The sequence below is a fragment of the Archocentrus centrarchus genome, chromosome 22, assembly GCF_007364275.1.
Source record: "Archocentrus centrarchus isolate MPI-CPG fArcCen1 chromosome 22, fArcCen1, whole genome shotgun sequence".
NCBI lineage: Eukaryota > Metazoa > Chordata > Actinopteri > Cichliformes > Cichlidae > Archocentrus > Archocentrus centrarchus.
The window spans coordinates 20,899,726-20,920,865 of NC_044367.1; the positions used below are offsets into that span (position 1 = coordinate 20,899,726).

Consider the following 21,140-nt stretch of genomic DNA (forward strand, 5'->3'; position numbering starts at 1 on the left):
TATTAGTAAAGGTGAAATAAAATCCAAACCATCATGGCCCTGTGTGAAAAAGCGATTGCCCCCCTTGTTAAAACATACTATAACTGTGGTTTTTCACACCTGAGTTCAATTTCCCTAGCCACACCTAGGCCTGATTTTTGCCACACCTGTTCCCAATCAAGACATCACTTAAATAGGAGCTGCCTGACACAGTAAGGTCCACCAGAAGATCCTTGAAAGCTACACATCATGCCGAGATCCAAAGAAATTCAGGAGCAATTGAGAAAGAAAGTAATTGAGATCTATCAGTCTGGAAAGGGTTATAAAGCCATTTCCAAAGCTTTGGGAATCCAGCAAACCACAGTGAGAGCCATTATCCACAAATGGCGAAGACATGGAACAGTGGTGAACCTTCCCAGGAGTGGCCGGCCGCCCAAAATTACCCCAAGGGCGCAGCGACGACTCATCCAAGAGGTCACAAAAGACCCCACAACAACGTCCAAAGAACTGCAGGCCTCACTTGCCTCAGTTAAGGTCAGCGTTCATGCCTCCACCATCAGAAAAAGACTGAGCAAAAATGGCCTGCATGGCAGAGTTCCAAGAAGAAAACCACTGCTGAGCAAAAGAAACATTAAAGCTCATCTCAATTTTTCCAAAACGCATCTTGATGATCCCCAAGACTTTTGGGACAACATTCTGTGGACCGATGAGACAAAAGTGGAACTCTTTGGAAGGTGTGTGTCCCATTACATCTGGCGTAAAAGGAACACTGCATTTCAGAAAAAGAACATTATACCAACAGTAAAATATGGTGGTGGTAGTGTGATGGTCTGGGGCTGTTTTGCTGCGTCAGGACCTGGAAGACTTGCTGTGATAAATGGAACTATGAATTCTGCTGTCTACCAAGAGATCCTGAGGGAGAATGTCAGACCATCTGTTCCTGTACTCAAGCTTAAATGTACTTGGGTTCTGCAGCAGGACAATGATCCTAAACACACCAGCAAGTCCACCACTGAATGGCTGAAGAAAAACAAAATGAAGACTTTGGAGTGGCCTAGCCAAAGTCCTGACCTGAATCCTATTGAGATGTTGTGGTATGACCTTAAAAAGGCCGTTCATGCTCGAAAACCCTCTAATGTAACTGAATTAGGACAATTCTGCAAAGATGAGTGGGCCAAAATTCCTCCAGACCGCTGTAAAAGCCTCATTGCAAGTTATCGCAGACGCTTGGTTGCAGTTGTTGCTGCTAAGGGTGGCCCAACCAGTTATTAGGTTTAGGGGGCAATCACTTTTTCACACAGGGCCATGATGGTTTGGATTTTTTTTCACCTTTTACTAATAAACACCTTCATTTACAACTTGCATTTTGTGTTTACTTGTGTTGTCCTTGACTATTGTTTAAATTGGTTTGATGTTCCGAAACACTTAAGTGTGACAAACATGCAAAAAAACAGGAAATGAGGCAGGGGGCAAACACTTTTTCACACCACTGTATGTTAATCTAACAACTGATACAAGGGTTCATTATTACCTTTACATATCCAAGGTCAATAATGAGTGAAACACCAACTAAATACAACTTTACTGTGTTTAAAGTTTATTTTTAACTTCCAGGTTTTACAGCACTGAAGAGGATGAAGAGTGGAAATGCACTTGTCCACATGACATACCTGTGGAGGTATGGAGCCGTCTAGGAGTGAGGGCAGTGGATTTTTTTTAACCAGACTCTTTAACACAATCCTGAAGAGTGAGAGGATGCCTAGGGAATGGAGAAGAAGTGTACTGGTACTTATTTTCAGCTCCATATTAATTCACTTTGCTAGAGTAGTTTTGCCTGATTCAGACATCAAAATAATTCAAGAACAAAGGTGATATGCAGATCTGTAGTAGTTACAGAGGGATAAAGCTGAGAAAGAGCACTACAGATATGTTTGCTTTTAGTGTGTTGATGGAGAAGTATAGAGAAGGTCAGAAGGATTTGCACTGTCTTGGTGGATCTAGAAAAAGCATATGAATGGGTGCCAAGAGAGGAACTGTGGTACCGCATGAGGAGGTCAGGAGTGGCAGAGAACTATGTGAGGGTGGTGCAGGACATGTATGAGGACAGCAAGACAGTGCTGAGGTGTGCGATAGGAGTGACAGATGGGTTCAAGGTGGGGGTGGGATTACATCGGCTCTGACCTCTTGTTTGCAGTGGTGATGGACCGTTGACAGATGAGGTCAGGCAAGAGTCTCTGTGGATTGTGATGTTTGCAGATGACATTGCGATCTGTTGTGAGAGTCGGGAGCAGGTGGAAAGAGCCTGGAGAGGTGGAGTCATGCTCTGGAAAGAAGAGGAATGAAAGTCAGTGGAAGCAAGACAGAATACATGTGTGTGAATGAGAGGGAGACAGCTTTAACTGATGCTGCAAGGAGCAGAGGTGGTGAAGGTGGATGAGTTTAAATACCTGGGGCCAACCATCCAAAGTTAGAGAGAATGCACAAGAGAGGTAAAGGAGAGAGCACAGGGCGGAGTGAGTGCAGACAAGTGTCAGGGGTGATTTGTGACTGAAGGATAGCAGCAAGAGTGAAGGGGAAGGTTTATAAGATGGTAGTGAGACCTGCTATGAGTTAGAGAGGCAAAGCTGAGATGGTTGGGACATGTGCACAGGAGGGATGGTGGAAAGGATGCTGAATATGGAGTTGCCAGGCAGGTGGAGAACAGGAAGACCACAGAGAAAATTCATGGAGGTAGTGAAAGAGGACATGCAGAGCGTTGTTGTGACAGAGGAGAATGCTAGAGACAGGTGAGATGGAAGCAGATGATCCAGTGTGGCGACCCCAGAAGGGGTGTGTCGAAAATGTTTGGCAGCCCTTCAGTAACTCTTCAGTCAATGAATTATACAATTTGGGCACAAGGAGGCAGCATACTAGGACCTCCAATGGTGGCAAAATTAAATAAATAAATAGAGCATGAAATATTTAATTATTTCACAATTTAATTAATTATTTCATTGTTCCTGTGCTGAATCACAGCAAGAAAGACAATGTACGAGGCACCTTAAAATTTGATGATTTTTGATAAAAAAAAAAAAGTTGTTCTAAATATTTGTCCTGTTAATGTTTGTATAAACGCATATTCTTCCATAAATGCACTCCTCTTATCAAATAAAATGTATTTAGTAATGTGTTTCGTGCTGTCCACATTTCAACGGGAAAGTCAATAAATAAAGGTTTATTGTATTTCAGCTATCTATTACGCTCCTCTCCGCCGCTACGGCTCTACTCCGTGTGTAGAGAAAAAAAGTCCAGCCTCGTTTTTTCAGTCCAATAAAATGTGAAATTACGCAGGGACGCACGGCGCAGGGAGCAGAAGCTGTAGGCAGGCAGCGGAGTTGGTACGAACATCTTCGACTTCACAAACCAAAACCACCTCGGCTGCTCTTCAGCGGCTCTGCTCGCAAATATGCCTCAGACCGGCCGCTGCTTTGGAGGTATACGCCGGATTTAGCGTCTTATCTGCTGCGGAGAAGATGAGCAATTTCAGAGCGAGCAGCGCAAGAGAAAGTGTGCCTTGTTTGGAGTTGAACGGGTCGTGTGCCACAACATAGTACTCGGAGCGCATCGAGGCCAGCCCCAGCAGCCTGTAGCACTAGTTAGCTGGCCGGCTAACGCTAGCGTGCAGGTGTTTTGGCTGTAAACAACGTAACATTACTTGTAGCTCTAGTTACCTGGCAGCAACCTCGGTTCTCACGTCTTGACCTAACATTGAACTCAGTGTGCCTGCTATAAACTTTTGAAGCAAACACCAAGTAGCAAGTGTTTCACTTAGCAGCATTCTTATTAGCAGTTAGCAGTTGCTGGGTGTTTACAGGAGCAGCAGTCTGGCCACATTAGCCACAAAGCTAGCGACATAACTTTATTGCTACATGCGCCTTTTTTTCCCCTCTTTTTTAGCTATTTTTTTCCCCCCACTGTTTAACCGGACTTGACCTCGGACTCGCAGTCTGCTTTAGTTACTTTTTTTTTTTTTTAATCAAGCGAGCCAGTTTGTGTTGTTTCACCGTTGTAAGCCGGGACTGACCCACCCTTAAGGACAATTTACCCGGGGCCGATGCTGACGGTTCAGCCCGGATCACGGCAACACCAGGAGCCGCTTCAGCAATGCAGCCCCAGCAGATATACGACTTTTCGAGTGACGAGAACAGTCACAAATGGAGAGGCCTCTTCGTGCAAGCTTTACGAAAGGTATGACTTCGACCACCAACACCCTTTAACCACTGTTAAAAACCAAAACACTCATACTGAGGGGTCGATTTGAGCACTGGTTTCATCTGTGTTTTTGTGTGTTTGTGTGTACATTAGCCAGCACCAAAGTTTTGGTAACAGTTCTTGACATTAGTCAGACCAAAAGCAAAAACTTTAAAGTGTTTATATTAATAATATACTTATTGGTGAGGCGCGGTATTTAGAAAACATTTAGTGTTTTGCAGACTTCTGGAGATATTCTGCACCTATTGACATGTCTAGATTGTGCTTATTCAATATTCTCGTCACCCAACTTCCCTATAATGACTTCCCACAGTAATTTTGAAGAAGTTGTTCCTTTGTAACCAGTTTTTCATAGTTTTGAGGGTGTGCTAACGACTTGCATGATCCAGGGTGAATACCAATGAAGCTTGAGTTGAGTATATTGTTGCCTTCTTCTTTATTTGTTCCTCATTTCATCTTAACAGCAAAAGATGTCTCATCATTGCTGAGCAGAGAGCTTCTGCAGCTGTTTTCGGGTGCTTTTTGGTCATATTTCTCTGCCTTTTCCAATGAAATGCAACTTAAGGCATAAACCTAAAATTAATTCTTGGAAAAAGAAAGCATTTGCATTTTAATTTCCTTGGTCAGCAGGACAGATCTGTATCAGTTCCTTTTTAACTGTCCCTTTCTTTCTTTTTTTTTCTTGCATCATTTTGGCTTCTCCCACATTTATTTTCTGTTTTCTGGCCTCTCCACATCCCCTTAACTCTTCTGCTCAGACTTGAAAAGTCATGAAAGCCTGGTACCAACACACACACATCACTGCTTTTTCTCTTTTGCTGTCAACTGTTTGCCTTGCTCTTCTGTAAGGTTACATGCAAAGCCCAACTGTTTAGAAACTGGAAGGTGCACAATGATCTGCATGCTGTGTTTCCTTTTGAACTGGCTGTGTGTGTATAAACTTACAATGTCCCGTCAAGACCTACTCATGAATTTTAGTGTTTTGATGTGGCTGAAGAGTCCCAAAAAAAGTTGTTGCTGTTCAAAGCAAAGACCGGACATTTCTTCTTCTTCTTGTTACTCTGTATGAAATATACTGTCCAAAGATTTACAGTACAGTATGTTGGTATTGAACAGCAAACTGTTGGTTATTTAGGTGACCTTTTGGGGGCTTGTTCTTCTCCTAAACCACATTTCATTGTTGGTGTTTTGAGTATTTCTGTTCCAAGTTAAAGCTAAGGCCCTTACACAACAAGGGTGCGCTGAAAAATGGCAATTTATGTTTATTTTAGCTGTCTGTTAACACAGCTGTAACATAATAATTTCCCTTGCAGGATCAATAAAGTATCTATGAAATATTTGTATTCTTAAAATAAATATCAAGAACAAGTTTCTTCTTCAGGCTTGAAAGATGTCTGTGCTTAACTTTATTATTAGTCATGTTTTGTATCAGACAAACAAGCCCTGAACTTAAATTTAATCAGATTTTTGTTGTGACATGTTTTAATTTTAGCAGCACTGTGGTACAGAAGTTACCATCCGTGGATTTAGCTGTGTGGCAACATCATGTTTATAAATAACACAGCCCTATTCTTGTCAGTTATCTGTATTACAGTGGAAATGGTGTGATGAATCAGGTGAAACTGAGAAAGCAGGTGGTGGTCCGCAGTGCCACAGTGTCATTGTCTCAACTTGCTACATGACTGCCAGAGGGAGAGCCTGTCAGAGATTGACGCAAAAGAGTTTTGTTATGGTTTTGACTGACTGTGACTCGCTGTTTTTTTACAGCTGTCCAGGAGTTGTGGTGGATGACTCCATCCTTAAGAATGAAATAAATAAAGAAAACTTGTGGATAACTTCTCAAGGCCAGATCAGGGAAGTAAGTTTGTTATCAAGCAGGGAGGTAGTTCTCAGATGCGTCACCAGGTGGTAGTTGGTTTCGGATATATGTGGATCATGATTGAGACAGTTATATTTACTGAAGGTTTAAAAAATAACTTTGATGTCAGATGAATGGAATTAGGGCTAGAGCTGCATGATTATGGCCAGAATTATCAAGGTTATTTTAATCAATATTGAGATCACAATTATTTGTCACACTCTGCCACAGATTGAACTGTCCAGGGTGTACCCCACCTCTTGCCCTATGGCAGCTGGGGCTCCAATCCCCCCCCCAACCCTGGATAATCAGAATAAAATTGATGGATTATTTATCACAATTATTCATTGATTTAAAAAAAAAAAATGTTCTCCTACATTAACATAACACTGCTTCAATATCCATTCCTGCTGATGTTTCAACATAGAATTGGTCCTCTTTTTTTTCCACCTAAATTCTTTGCATCACATAGGTATTTCCACTTTAAAAAAGTAACTGCGTGAGAGCATGATATATATTTTGTCCAGTAAGTTGACCATTTTCCTGAATCCTTTGTTACTCTTGCTGAATGGAATGCAATTAAATTCAGTGCATATTGATAGATATGCCGACACACTGCATAGGCTCACTTTTGTGGACGTCTGAGTTGACAGATGGTTCACATTAGCCACCACTGCATTGTTTTTCTTGGGCTTGGATGCACTCTTTGCATATAGTTTGTTCTTGGTTTACATCACTTGCCCTAAATCCCAGGAATTTCCAAACAACCAGTGGCAATCTACTTCTAGAGACAAGCTCTTCACCTTCTGCTGTGCCGGACTTTTTTTTGTTTTGTTTTTGTTTCAGTGGTCTGTTATCAGTTGTGTCTGTCTGCGGAGCATGCATTTTCAACATCAGTCAAACGTGTTTATTTAATTGGGGAGACCAGAATGGTGAGCAAGACTAAAATCCAATGAACTATTTAGCCCTAGTTTTAGGGCAGAAACTGTTACTTGTCTGACAGAAAATGAATCACCTGCAAAGAACAAATACCAAAAGTCTCCTGCGTACATTTGCTCAAATATGATATATTGCTGCTCTTGTTGTATTTTTTTCTTTAAATTAATTTAATATTTTTGCATTTCATGCTGTAAGTCAGGCAAAAAAGCTGATTTGAAGACATCATGTTGGGGCATTTGTATGTCAAATTAATAACTGTATTTGGCAGTTGCTACCTGCAATGACAGTTCTCAGGAAGTCTTTACCTTTAAGAAATGCAAGTTTAAATGCATGCCTGTAAGGTGCGTGGTTACTTTGTGCGAAGCACCTGAAGTTGTGGTGTTGAATTAATACCTATGTGAAGGAGCATTTTTCATAGGGATGCATATATAAAATATAATGGTTCAATTCCTGCTGTCATCTGTCGTTTATGTTCATTTTAATATTTCACAATGTGCAGGTGCAGTGTTTGTCTCCTAGCTAAGGTTGAAGATTAACCTCTTTTTTTTAAAAAAAACAAAAAAAACTATCAGTATATTTAAAAAAAAAAAATAGAGAATACTGTTTATGGCAATAAAGTTTGATGTTGCTTTGCATAAAATGGTACTTGCAGCAATTTCAGCGCTTACCTAACCTCACCTCAGCCCGGCACAGCGCTGGGTGATCAACCACTGGCTAGAACCTTGTATTACTGAGATATGCCATGTATTACCTTGCACCCTAAACATATTGATTCATATCACTGCGTCTGTGTATTCTAGCTGGTGTTGATTATGGAGCTCATGCTTGGTGCAGTGCAAGCTCATCATCTCACCCTGACATGCTGGTGTTAATAATAACTGTGCATTCCCCAGGTCTGCTGTTTTGTTGGCATTGAGAGACAGGCCAGAGGTTTGCTGGATACAGTTTCATTCCATTGCCTTGTTGAGTTAGAGCAGCGTGGTGCTGTTGAGTTCACAGGCCAACATTTAAATCTGTGATTGGTCAGGTTACAAGCCTGCTGTATGTTTGTGTGTGTTGCCTCTTTTATACTCTGAGCCTGAGCAGTTGGTTAAATTCTGAAAGGGTGACTTCACTTCAGGCCAAAGCTGAGAGAGTTGTTTTATTTTAGTCACATGTTTTTGTTGCTTTTTTTACTCAGACTAGACTGAGCTCTTGTCACTTCAGCGTCAGAGTGTTATCGCAAGCCTCTACTCCATTGCTCGAATCCAGTCAGTCATCAAACCTACAAACCTGCGTCTTCCATTTAAGTGTCCCATTTTATACCTTGACATTTAAAATCAAGTGGTAGAGTAGTAATTGAAAGTGATACACAGGCAGGAAGTAATGTGCAAAAACATACTTCTGAATTCGTTTGCTGCAACCACAGAAGTTACTGTGAAATTAGTAAGCACATTGCCAAAGAAAGCTCTTCTGCATTTCCCATGAACAGATGAGATCTTTTATGCAATTGTTTTCCTTTTATATGGTGTAGTAGATTTCTGTAAGTGTAAATTAAAGTAACCCACTGAGCAAAAAACAAATTTTTAATAAAATGTATACCGTTTCAGTAGTTTCAGTAGTGTGTATGACTAATAATGTCTTTATAACATGTTATTGTCTTTATAACATGTTATTGTCTTTATAACATGTTATTGTCTTTATAACATGTTATTGTCTTAAAGTAAAAAGTGTTTAACAGGAAAAAAAATGTATTAGAAAACATTTTAAACCAAATAAGACATTACCCTCACCTCACCTCACCTCCACATTTTCTTTGTCATCCTGCAGAAGGAGGATTTCACTTTAAGAAATTGATTGACTTGGTAACTTTAAATGATTGCTGAATGCTACAATTACTAGCCAGTTTTTTAGGTACACCTTGCTACTACCAGGTTGGGACCCCCCCCCCCCCCCCCCCCTTTTTTTTTTTTTGCTTTAAGAACTGCCTCAATTCTTCATGGCATAGATTCAACAAAGTACTCAGAGATTTTGGTCCATGTTGATGTGACAGCATCACACAGTTGCTGGAGATTTGCCAGCTGCACATTCATGATGTAAATCTCCCCATTTCACCACATCCCAAAGGTTCTCTATTGGATTGAGATCTGGTGACTGAGGAGGCCATCAGAGTGCAGTGAACTCATTGTCATTTTCAAGAAGCCAGTTTGAGATGATTTGAGCTTTGTGCTAAAAGCAGCCATCAGAAATTGGGTACAGGCTGGTCATAAAAAGATGTATCAGCAACAATTCTATGATGGACTATGCTGTTTAGATGATGCACAGTGGGTACTAAGGGGCCTAAAGTGTCCCAAGAAAACAGCTCCCACACCATTACATCTCCAGTCTGAGCTGTTGATACAAGGCAGAATGGATCCACAAATTCTGACACTACCATCCAAATGTTGCAGCAGAAATTGAGACTCATCAGACCAGGCAATGTTGTTCCAGTCTTCTGTTGTCCAATGTTGGTGAGCTCATGTGAATTGTAGCCTCTGTTTCCTCTTCTTAGCTGACAGGAGTGACACCCAGTGTGGTCTTGTGTGTCTAATCTACTTCAAGGTTGCGCATTCAGATATGTTCTTCTGCTTACCTTAGTAGTAACAAGTGGTCATTTGAGTTACTATTGAATTTCTATCAGGTCAAGGTAGTCTGGTCATTTTTTTCCCCTGACGTTTGGCATAATCAAGGTATTTTCACCCAGAGACCTACTGCTCACTGGATATTTTCTCCTTTTTTTTTTTTTTTTGGACCATTCTCTGTAAATACTAAAGATGGCTATGTGGGGAAAATCCCAGTAGAGCAGCAATATGTGAAATAGACCAGCCTGTCTGGCACCAACATTCAAAGTCACTTAAAGTCACCTTTCTTCGCTATTGTGATGCTCAGTTTGAACTTCAGCAGGTTGTCTGATCCATGTCTACATGCCTAAATGTACTGAGTCGCTGTTATGTGATTTGTAATATTTGGATGAGCTTTATAAAGTTGGCAGTTTTGTATAATGAAGCCAAGAATAAGCCAATAGATTTCACATGTGCAGACAATGGACACAGTGTTTGTTTTTTTTTAATTGAATTATTTTGTATGTAATCTGAAGCCAGTCATAATATCCTGTCTGAATTGGGTGTTTTGTGAGGGTCCTTTTGTGTGTAGAGTTTTAATCAAAGTGGTTTTTTTTTTTCCCCCTTTTGGTTTGTTTTCAAATCTCTTCAACTGAAATTGGGTTAAAATGTCAAGTTTCATTAGACTGAGTTTTAAAACTATTGGATAATAAAACTGTGTTTACCGCTGCATAAAAGTGTAGTTTAATTTTAGGTGTTTGATGCCTTGAATGAGAGATTAAATGTAGACAGGGAGAGAAATTGATGAAAAAAGAGATGAGGGTGATCTAATTGAGCAAAGGTCCTGGGCTGGACTTGAAACTTTGTATACATGGTGATGTGCAAGAACAAAGGTTGAAAATAAACCAGGCCCAAAGACTTAATATAGCTGCAATATTCATAATAATCATACTATAATGATCGTAGCATATGTATGCATATATGTCTGTATGTAACCTATCTCCTCTTTAACAGTGGGAGAATCAGAGTGAAACTTTGCATGAACATCGTCACGCATATAGTGACTATTGACATCTATACGTTTTTAAAAAAAATTTATTATAAATCCTAAATTTTTGATTTTCGTATAATGTTACATTCTCCATTGCATTTGTTTAATGTGTTGCCAAAATTTGTGTCTGCAATGGAATTTTGTTCAACTTGCCACTAAATACAGAATGAAGAATTTGAAAAGGCACCACAGGCCTGGGAAAAAACACCGATACTGTTTTTGATAGTAATAATTGATATCATTATTTAATAATCATACTTCCAGTTTCTCATTTGTGGAGATTTGCTGCAAACTAAGATACTGTATGTGATATCAGTGTGAATTTAATAAGTTTTAAAAGACATCTTTAAGAATTAAAAAAAAATTTCATGGTCAAATGATTAGTAAATCAATCAAGGCTGCATAAATCGATTATTTCAGTAATCAAGTATCTATCGATTATTCCATCAATTAATCGAGTAATCGGATAAGAAATACTTTTTTTTTATTAGCAGTTTATCTGCATATTTTTAACTTCCATACTGCAGTTTTTCGCCGTGTGAGCAAACAGCGGTGGATGGAGCAGCTACAAAGTTCTCTTTTCTTTACTTAAACACTTGCTGATCAGGTGGTTGATGAAGGACCTCCAGCTGTTTCCCAGTAAAGATTTTAATGGTGATTACTAAAAGAAAAAGCTGCTGTTTTGGACGCTGGAAAAACGTTTCCTTGAGCTCAGTCTCTTTGCGCTTGCGCAGTTAAAACTGCTGCTTCCTATGAGTGTTTTTGAAAAACTAGTGGCTGCGGGAGCCATGGCGCAAGGATTCTCGAAAATACGTTTCTACTGCAGATCTGTATTTAGTCACTAATAAGGGATTAAAGTGTAAAAAATATTTTGACGGAGCCCCTCGGTCCTGGAGGGCGGGCCTTCCGGTACCGAACCATCGCTAGTGCTAATGGCCCGCGCTCGCTAGCAAACCAGTTCTGGTAGCTACAGCTGAAGTAAAGACAAAAATAACAGCTGAAATTCTCAGCAAGCACAACACACACAGAGTGCAGTGGAGGCGTGGAAATGTACGTCAGCGATAGTTGCAACCCGTCCCGTAAAGTACGGAAGCCACATGTTACGGAGCCGTATTCCACGGAGTCCCGTAACATACGGGGTTCTGTATGTTACGAGACAGATGGCAAATCTAGCGATGATCCACTCTGTGTTAAAGGAAATCCATCGCAGTGACGGAGAGCTTTTTAGAATCTGTGTGTGTGTGTTCGTGCGTGTGTGCCTGATTCACACTCCAGTCCAGTAGGTGGCGGTAATGCAGTTCTATGTTGGTTTGCCAGCTACCAATAAACCCACAAAAAGACGACGGAGCACTATCATGCTGCTAATGCTCGTGAGGAGCCCCGCTTACACGGAGACAACTGAGCGCTGCAGAGTTTAAAGGAAGCATCGAAACAGTAAATTTGTGTCGCTAATTTTTTAGAATCGAATTAATCGATAAATCGTTGCAGCCCTAAAATCAATACTAAAAATGGTTATATTTACTGCACTCATACTCAGTAATTATTAGTAAGTGGTTATGGTTACTGGACAGGATATGAATGTTGCTGACAGTTGTTGAATGTGAATGCCTGTTCACATGAACTTGGCTCTGTTGATTGCTTTATTCCTGTCAAAGCATAAATGGTAAACATATGTGGGAAGGACAATGTCCAGCAGTGAGTTGCTGCATTTCCAAGATGAGCCTTTGTGTTGATGGCAGGATGTTTCTGGTAACAGGTTGTGTTTCCTGTGCACCAGCCCCAGGCCTACTACAGAGAAAAAGATGGTGCTGGTTAAGACAGAGGTTCCCCGCCCTTCCCAGAATATTGAATCAGGGCTTTGAATGTCAGCCTGTCCTCACACAGAGTTCAGACAGAGGATGGGTGGGTGCAGGCAGGCGGCTGGGGGCACTGGGTCACATAAGCCTGGCGTCAAGTCGTGGTCACGTGCGGTTAGCTTGTCCACCACCTATTGTCTTTATTATCTGAATGTTAGCAGGCATAGGTGACGTGTGTGTGTGTGTGCTTGCTTTTTGTGTTGCAATGCATGTTGTATTCGTTTATGTCTCAGATCTGTACATCTTTTGTGTCAGTGTGTATTTTTAATATGTTTGCGTGTGTGCCTGTTGTCTCAGAGTTGATCTCTGCCCCATGGTTCCTCAGACAGTCTGGTTGTAATGGCAGATGATGTCATGGCATGAATCACAAACAGTGACACATGCTCGGGTATAATAACAAGCCCCACTCCCACCTCTCTAACACACACACACACGCCACATTACCTGCAACCTGAGCCTGATGCAGGGCATATATACACAGCCAGGAGAATAATCAATTGAATTAGAAATGTTAACCCTGTATCAACACCCTCCTGCCTCTATTATTACTTTTCTGTTCTCTTATTATGAAGACACACAGCACAGACACTCATACGATAGTTGAGTTGTAACAAGGACGATGAAGCATCTGTTTTTGCCTTTTACGCACACTGCACATTGAGTTGCTGCACAGATTTTCTATTGCTGGAGACAAGTGAATAACAGTTTTTCTAGCCAGTTAATCTGATGAGTTATTTCCTTTTTAGCTATTCAGTTTATCATTTCATCTATTAGTCAGAAACTTTCAGAGTTTCTCATCCATTTAACCCAATATTTTTTTTATAATCATCACTACAACAGAATTCTTGTATAAATATTGATACTTGACATTAAAAAATTTATGAATTTCCTGAAATCTAAATCCCATTTACTTACCCGCATTGTAAGTAAAATCCTTATAGATGTTACTTAAACTTACAAAATTACTTCAGCTTAACCAGTGAATTCATTTATTTTATTTATTTATGTTTCTTCCTCCTTCTAGACAGGGTTTCCCTGAGTTTATTTTAAGACTGGCTTATTGCAAGTCAAGTTGACGTCACACTGGGGCCCACTGGGGATTTTTAATTATTTATTTTTTTGACCAAAGTTGCAAATGTTGCATTAACTAATGTACCTCATTAGCCTATTGTTCCTGTTAACTTTTTTCTTTACAAAAAAGCTTGACTAAAACGTAATAAAACACTGTTCAGATGATATCCATCCTTCTGTTCACTAATCAAGTAAGTCTAAATTATTCATTGCTGCATGTAAGTTAAATATGATTTTAGTACATATACTGGCGATATCGTACCTTGCATCTCTGCCTGCTCCTCTCTCCTCCTCTGTAGAGCTGCACATACACAGCTTACTCTTTTCTGTCTGTTCTGCTGCACAATTAGAGATTAGTGTTAAAGTGGGTTTATAACGCTACATTAATCCTGTACAACATTAAATTGAACCAACCCACCTAACTCCACTGTCCCAGCCTCCAGGTTTAATCAGTTTTTTGGTAGAAGCCATGTCAGACAAATGATTATACAGAATCAAAAGTGTTGTTGGACAACGTTTTCATTAAATTATGTACTAGGTCGCCTCAACAAATCAATCAATCTATGTGCATGGTTGACTTTTAAAAGTTTTGTGTGCCTCTGAATCCCTCTCCTTTTGGACCAGCTCCAGTCTGTGTGTAGCATGAACCTGCTTCTACTGCTGCCACCTTTACGCACACATTAATATCTCTGTCAGCTGCTATGAGCTGCTCTCCCTGGAGGCTTTGTTCTGTGCGGGTGGAGAACAAGGCAGAAGGGGGGAGGAGGAAGAGGGGAAAGTGAGACTGAGTGAGCGCTGGGACTTCCTGTACTCCAGCTTTTCCCATCTTAATGGAGCTGACCCATGAAACTGAACACCTTAACATGGCACAGGAGGGTGTGCATGAAGCACATATGGTCGAGATGCTTTTTTGATTTTATCTTTGCCTACATTGTAGCAGTTGAGCGTAAACTAACCATCTAATAAACTTTCTATTGACTGCTTCATCATTATATATATATATATATATATTAATATATATAATATATATATATCTATATATATATATATAATAGATATAATATAGAATATAGATATAGATAGATATAGATATATAGATATAGATAGAGATATAGAGATAGATATACTATAGATCTATATAGATAGAGATATATATATATATATAGATATAGAGAGAGATATAGATATATCGATATAGATATAGATATCTAAGATATAGATATATCTATATATATATATATATATCTATATAATATAGAGATATATCTATATAGAATAGCTAATATAGATATATCATAGATAGATTATATATATCTATATATATAGATAGATAGATATACTAGATATAGAGATATCTATATATGATTATAGATATATATATATACTATATATATATATATAGATATATCTATATATATCTATATATATATATATATATATATATCTATATATATATCTATATTATCTATAGAGATATATATATATATATATATATATATATATATAGATATATATATATAGTATATATATATCTATATATATATATATATATATATATATAGATATATATATACTATATCTATATATATATCTATATTATATATCTATATCTATATATATATCTATATATATATATCTATATCTATATATATATCTATATATATATCTATATATATATTATATATATATATATATATATATATCTATCTATATATATCTATATATCTATATCTATCTATCTATATCTATATATATATATATATATATATATATGAGATATCTCATATATATATATATATATATATGAGATATCTCATATATATATATATATATATATGAGATATCTCATATATATATATATATATATATATATAGATATAGATATATAAAAATTATGGCTGACAGACTGGAGGAAAGAGGAAGACAGAGGGTTGTGACAGAATAGGAGGCTAGGGATAGGGTTTGATGGAGGCAGATGATCCACTGTGGTGACTCCTAAAGAGGCCAGCCAAAAGGAGATGATGATCTCATTGCAATCCGATGTGGATGATTTACCATCCACCTAAACATTGTTGCATACCATACTCTTCATAGTTTCTCATCACTTTTTCACAGTTACGACGTTAACACCACCCAACTCATATTGTGAAGGCAGCATTTTTTGCTTGATAAATGGCAAAGCATTATCAAAGTTACCATTAAATACTCTTTTTGACTGACTAAAAAGGTAATTTATTGATTATTGAATTTTTTCACTCCAAGGAATATGGGATGTATCAAATATTTTTTCGAATTTTGATTGATTGATTGATACTTTATTGATCCCACGATGTGGAAATTACAATTAACATTTTGACAAATCTTTTGGTCTTGCATCTAAACTGGGGTTGCTAGATTGTCACAGTTACTTTGGTCAATACTGATCACAATTCTTTAACACAATTACTATGGAGGATTTAAACATCTTTTTAATTTGGTATATTTCCTTCAGTTTTAATTATATTGGGTTATTATGGATAGGCTAAGAATGCAGAAGGGAAAGAGATCCACTGAAAGGCAAAATAAGATTGCAAAACAATGTGTCACAGTAATCGCTTTATCTTGAGCAGCTTGCTTTAATAATTGCTGGAAGCTAAAACTGACATTGAAATTAAAATTAGAATAATTGCACAGCCCTAGTCTGGATCGTGTTTTGCCTTCACCTTCTGTAGTGCTTGTCAGATTAAACTGTTGTTATGCCTACCCTGAGAAATCCAGTGCTTCGTATCTCTGAGTTGAGCTGAGTGCATTTCAAATTCAGGAGTTCCCCTGCTATTTTTCCACTCGATTACTTTCACTTTGCATGTGTTTACTTCAGTGTATGCCGCCAACTATATTAGACCTTATTACATTCACTACCTATTAGGATCAAGTTGCAGCAGTACTGTAAATAATACAGAGCCACAGTCATACCTGCACATGGCACTGCTCTGCTGTCAGTCCTCCTGTTACACATCCTCATTGAACAAGGAGATTAAACAGATTCACCTGCAGGATTCAAGTTCAATTTCAGTGCAGAGTAGGTTTATATATATATATATATATATATATATATATATATATATATATATATATATATATATATATATATATATATATATATATATATACATATATACCGTATTTTTCGGACTATACGTCGCTCCGGAGTATAGGTCGCACCAGCCAAAAAATGCATAATAAGAAGAAAAAAACATATATAGGTGGCACTGGACTATAAGTCGCACTTTTTTTGGGGGGGGGTTGATAGAATCCGAGACTCAGAGCAGAAATTCCATCTTGAAAGGCAATTTAAAATAATAATGGATTAAAGAACAGGACGAACACGGTTACGCCTACGTTATGCTAACGTAACACATTCAGCTACATGACGCACAACGAACACGTGTTCGGTATGTTAACGTAACATTAAGTTATTCAGATAACCATAGCATAAAGAACATACTAACAAGTTAACCAAACCATCAATCCATTGAATTCCTTAAAGCTCCGGTTCACGGAGATGTCAAGTGGCTGGAGTATTTTGGTTCATGTGTTATAAATGTCACATATACGTCGCTCCGGAGTATAGGTCGCACCCCCAGCCAAACTATGAAAAAAAGTGCGACTTATACTCCGGAAAATACGGTATATAGGGGTGGGACTCGATTTAAAAAAATTAATTGAATTAATTACAAGCTTTGTAATTAATTAATCGAAATTAATCGCATTTTAATCGCATTTCAATATTTAACATGATAAATATTAATTTAAGTTTGGTTGATGAATAAATCAATATACATAAGCTTAAACTTCAAAATTTTGTTCATTTTCCCACCAGTCTGCTACACAGACCAACGAAGGGTGGAAGTGCTCCTGTGATAAGCAAACTCCTGAAATTAAAGTTAAGCATCATAACTGGATAGTTTTATTCAACATTAATGTCTCACTTGTTATAGTTGGAAATTAATCATTCTCTCAGCTGTATTCCTTGATGTTGAAATGTGTTACGCTTGGTTTAACAGCTTATTTTGAATTAAAGATTTAAAATTAAACCACAAAAAGGAGAAAAAGTTCGTTCTCCGTTTAACCAGCTGTTTTTACACAGCTGTGCTTCGCACTCAGGGTTGCTAGGCGACATGAGCTACGCAGAGGTGACGGCAGCTGATATGAAGGCTAGCCGCTCACTTCTGGCCTTTGTGGTGTTCGTGGGCTGCGAAAGACGTGGGCCGGGTCCTTCGCAGGATGCGGTCCCCTAATTTGGACATTGTGCGTCGATATAATCTGTATGCCGGGAACTCGTGCACTGAGAAACGTTCCACGGTGCAAAGTGCGATTAAAATGCGTTAAAATTTTTAACGCGTTAATTTCCCCGTAATTAATTAATCGAAATTAACGCGTTAAAGTCCCACCCCTAATATATATATATATATATATATATATATTATATATATATAATATATTATATATTATATACGATATATATATATATATAATATATATATATATATATATATATATATATTTATATATATATATATATATATATATATATATATATATATTATATATATATTATATATTATATATATATATATTATATATATATATATATATATATATATTATATATATATATTATATATATATATTATTATATATATATTATATATATATATTATATATATATTATATATAAACATAAACATACTAAATTTTACACTGGACAGTTTTTGTGTTGGGATTAGTACTATAGGTGGATGCAGCAGTTTATTTATTACATTTTAAACTGTGTCCTAGTAATGTGTAGTGTCTTTGAATTATGTTTTATTCATATAACATTCAGTTTCATGTCTTTTTGTTTCCGTGTTTCCCATCCTGACATTGTTGGCGATAGATGACGCGATTGGATATGGGCCTCTCAGAAATGGGCAACTATTCTGTGAATGGAGTCAGGGGAAACCCCCGTAGTTTCAGTGTGGTGACTCACAGCTCCTGGTGTCCTGTGGAATTTGGTCAAATGCTTATTTGTGGTTGAAAAGTTCTATCTCATAACATACTTCTGCTTTGATATGTTTTTTTTTTTTGCCTTTTTCCGAGTAGAACCTATATGCACGGGATATTTTTAACTGTTAGGTCTTGTGAGTGTGCATCAAAACAGAAGTGATGTACAGAAACCTAAATGAGACCAAGCTGTGGTTTCAGATTTTCCAACTCCTCTCATTTAAAAAAGCATCTGAATGCAGCTAATCAGAATGTAAACTAAAAGCAGATCTAAGAAAGTGGTCTTTTACAATCCCTTAGAAACACTCATGTAATAAATTAACTCAAACTTGAGACCAGGGAACATCCTGCTTTTGCTGCATCTCTGATAAGTCAGAGAACAGGAATGCATGAAGTGCAATCTGAATTGACCTTTTAACTCTCCTCTCACATTCCTTAATCCGGGGGCAAAGTTTTGTCATCATAATGCACTGCTTTACTATATGCCAGGGTAATTCCATCACTAGCATGTGAACAGGCCAGGCTTTTGTGAGAAGGCAGGCTCTCTTCTCTATCCACCTCTCTTTTCGTGTTTTCTCCCACAGCTTTTCTTCCCTCCTCCTCTAAGTCTGCTTTGGGTACTATAATTGTATCTTAACTGACAGCATTTCTGTGAGAGGGCACGGCCCGAATGACAGCATCTTTTGGGAAGCTGGAGGGTAGTTTTGGGGGTGTGTGTGTGTGTGGGGGGGGGGGGTGCTCTCTTTCCACTTGCAGACCTGATGCAGCCACACCTTCTCTACTGTCAGTGTGTAAAATTGCACCTTCTGTCAGGCTGGCTGCACCTTTAGGAGAGGGATTTCATGTGTTGGATTGCTCATTCCTGATTTTAATAGGAATCTTGTGGATTTGTGTGCTATAGCCTAATCAGTGGTATGTTTTTAGATTGGTTGCTAACCTTAAAGGTAGTCATTTTGTCTCGTATCTTTCAGTGCATAGTAAAACAAATATCTGGAGTTGACACTCATGGTAAATAACAAATAAAGATTATTCTTTTGGTATTGCTTACCAAATATGGATCTGTAGAGGGCTGCAGTCTTGAACCTATACCTCCAGAGCCAGAGGAAGAAATTAATAAATTAAACCTCAACCACATTCTTTAGAAATATAAACTTTTTTTTTAAAACCAGGTGGCCTCTAAACACTCACCTCCTGCTATGATGTCACTCTACTCGGTGTGCATGAGCTCATAGTCAATAGTGGTTTTATAAGATTGGCAGGGGTGGCTATTCTCCCCAAATGAAATCAGTTGATTGGATGAATGTAGGTATATTATAGGTATAAACCTCAATTTAGGGTGTGGGATTTTAGAAAGTAACACAGGATATGATGATTATGCTTACACCAGAGTGCCTTGCCTCAATGCCAGCACCAGCAGCGAGCAGAACCTGCTAACTCCAACTTATCCAGATTGGTTCAGTGTTAAGTGATTTATAAAGAAAATATTTGGTTCTTCCACCATATTCAAATTGTTGTTAAAGGAAAATGAAGTAGTGTATTTAGTGTGTGGGCTAAAATGTGAAAAATCACCTTGTTAACCCCAAGAAAAGGTGTTTATGTTCAGTCAGTCACTGTAGCTGTTGGCTGATGTGTGTGAGCTCAACTGAGCTGCATCATACCAGATGTTAACATCACTTTCACATATTATGCAGTTTCAGTTTACATCATGTCAACAGTGTCAGAAACTTTTTTGTGTGTCCTACCAAATAAAAACCCAAATAAAACTTAATAATAATTTAATTCCAGGTTTTAGTAAATGAGGAGTTATTACCATATCTGCTAATCATTTGTTTTTCTGTAACATTCAGGTACAGAAGCAGGTCCATCCGAACCTGACAGCAAAGGAGGATGCCCTCCAGTATATTGAGGAGCTGATCTTGCAGCTTCTCAACATGCTGTGTGTGGCCCAGCCTCGCACTGTACAAGATGTAGAGGTAAGTCATTTACATTCTCGCCTAGTATTTCTATTCTAAATAGAAAACCAATGACATATAAAATTGGGTGGGGGGGTGAAGTACCACAGTAAAACACAACCTGATCAATTTTTTTCCCACTGGGTGTCCCAGCATTTTCCAATCAAGAAACGTATGATTCAGCAGAAGAGTTTCAAACAAACTCACTTTATTCTACTACAGGTTCATTCATCTTAATGCTTTGTACTCATATTCTAGATGAGAAAAATAACCTTCCCTTTCCTCTTATATCAGGAACGTGTCCAGAAAACTTTCCCCCATCCTATAGATAAGTGGGCAATCGCAGACGCCCAGTCAGCCATTGAGAAACGCAGGAGAAGACACCCTTTACTTCTTCCTGTGGATAAGATACACCCATTGCTCAAGGTAAAGATGCTTAAAAAGCCCACTATCCTGCTCAGCCTCAGCAGTGTTCACTTTCTTATAAGACAGTTTGTTGATGGAAAATTTTCCAACCCTCTTCAGTTTACTTTTTCACAGCATGTTTGGACTAATTGTCCCTGATATGATCTCCAAATGATTT

General features: G+C 38.1%; 1 protein-coding gene across 1 annotated transcript in view; it reads left to right on the top strand.

Annotated features, from left to right (window-relative positions):
* The first annotated feature begins 3,335 nt into the window (after positions 1–3,335).
* Positions 3,336–21,140, top strand: part of sos2 (son of sevenless homolog 2 (Drosophila)) — a 41,649-nt gene continuing 23,844 nt past the window's right edge. The window contains exons 1-3 of the mRNA XM_030718828.1: positions 3,336–4,206; positions 20,453–20,578; positions 20,852–20,983. Coding sequence (XP_030574688.1) covers positions 4,123–4,206; positions 20,453–20,578; positions 20,852–20,983 — 342 coding nt within the window. The 5' untranslated portion in view covers positions 3,336–4,122. The remainder of the gene's footprint in view (positions 4,207–20,452; positions 20,579–20,851; positions 20,984–21,140) is intronic.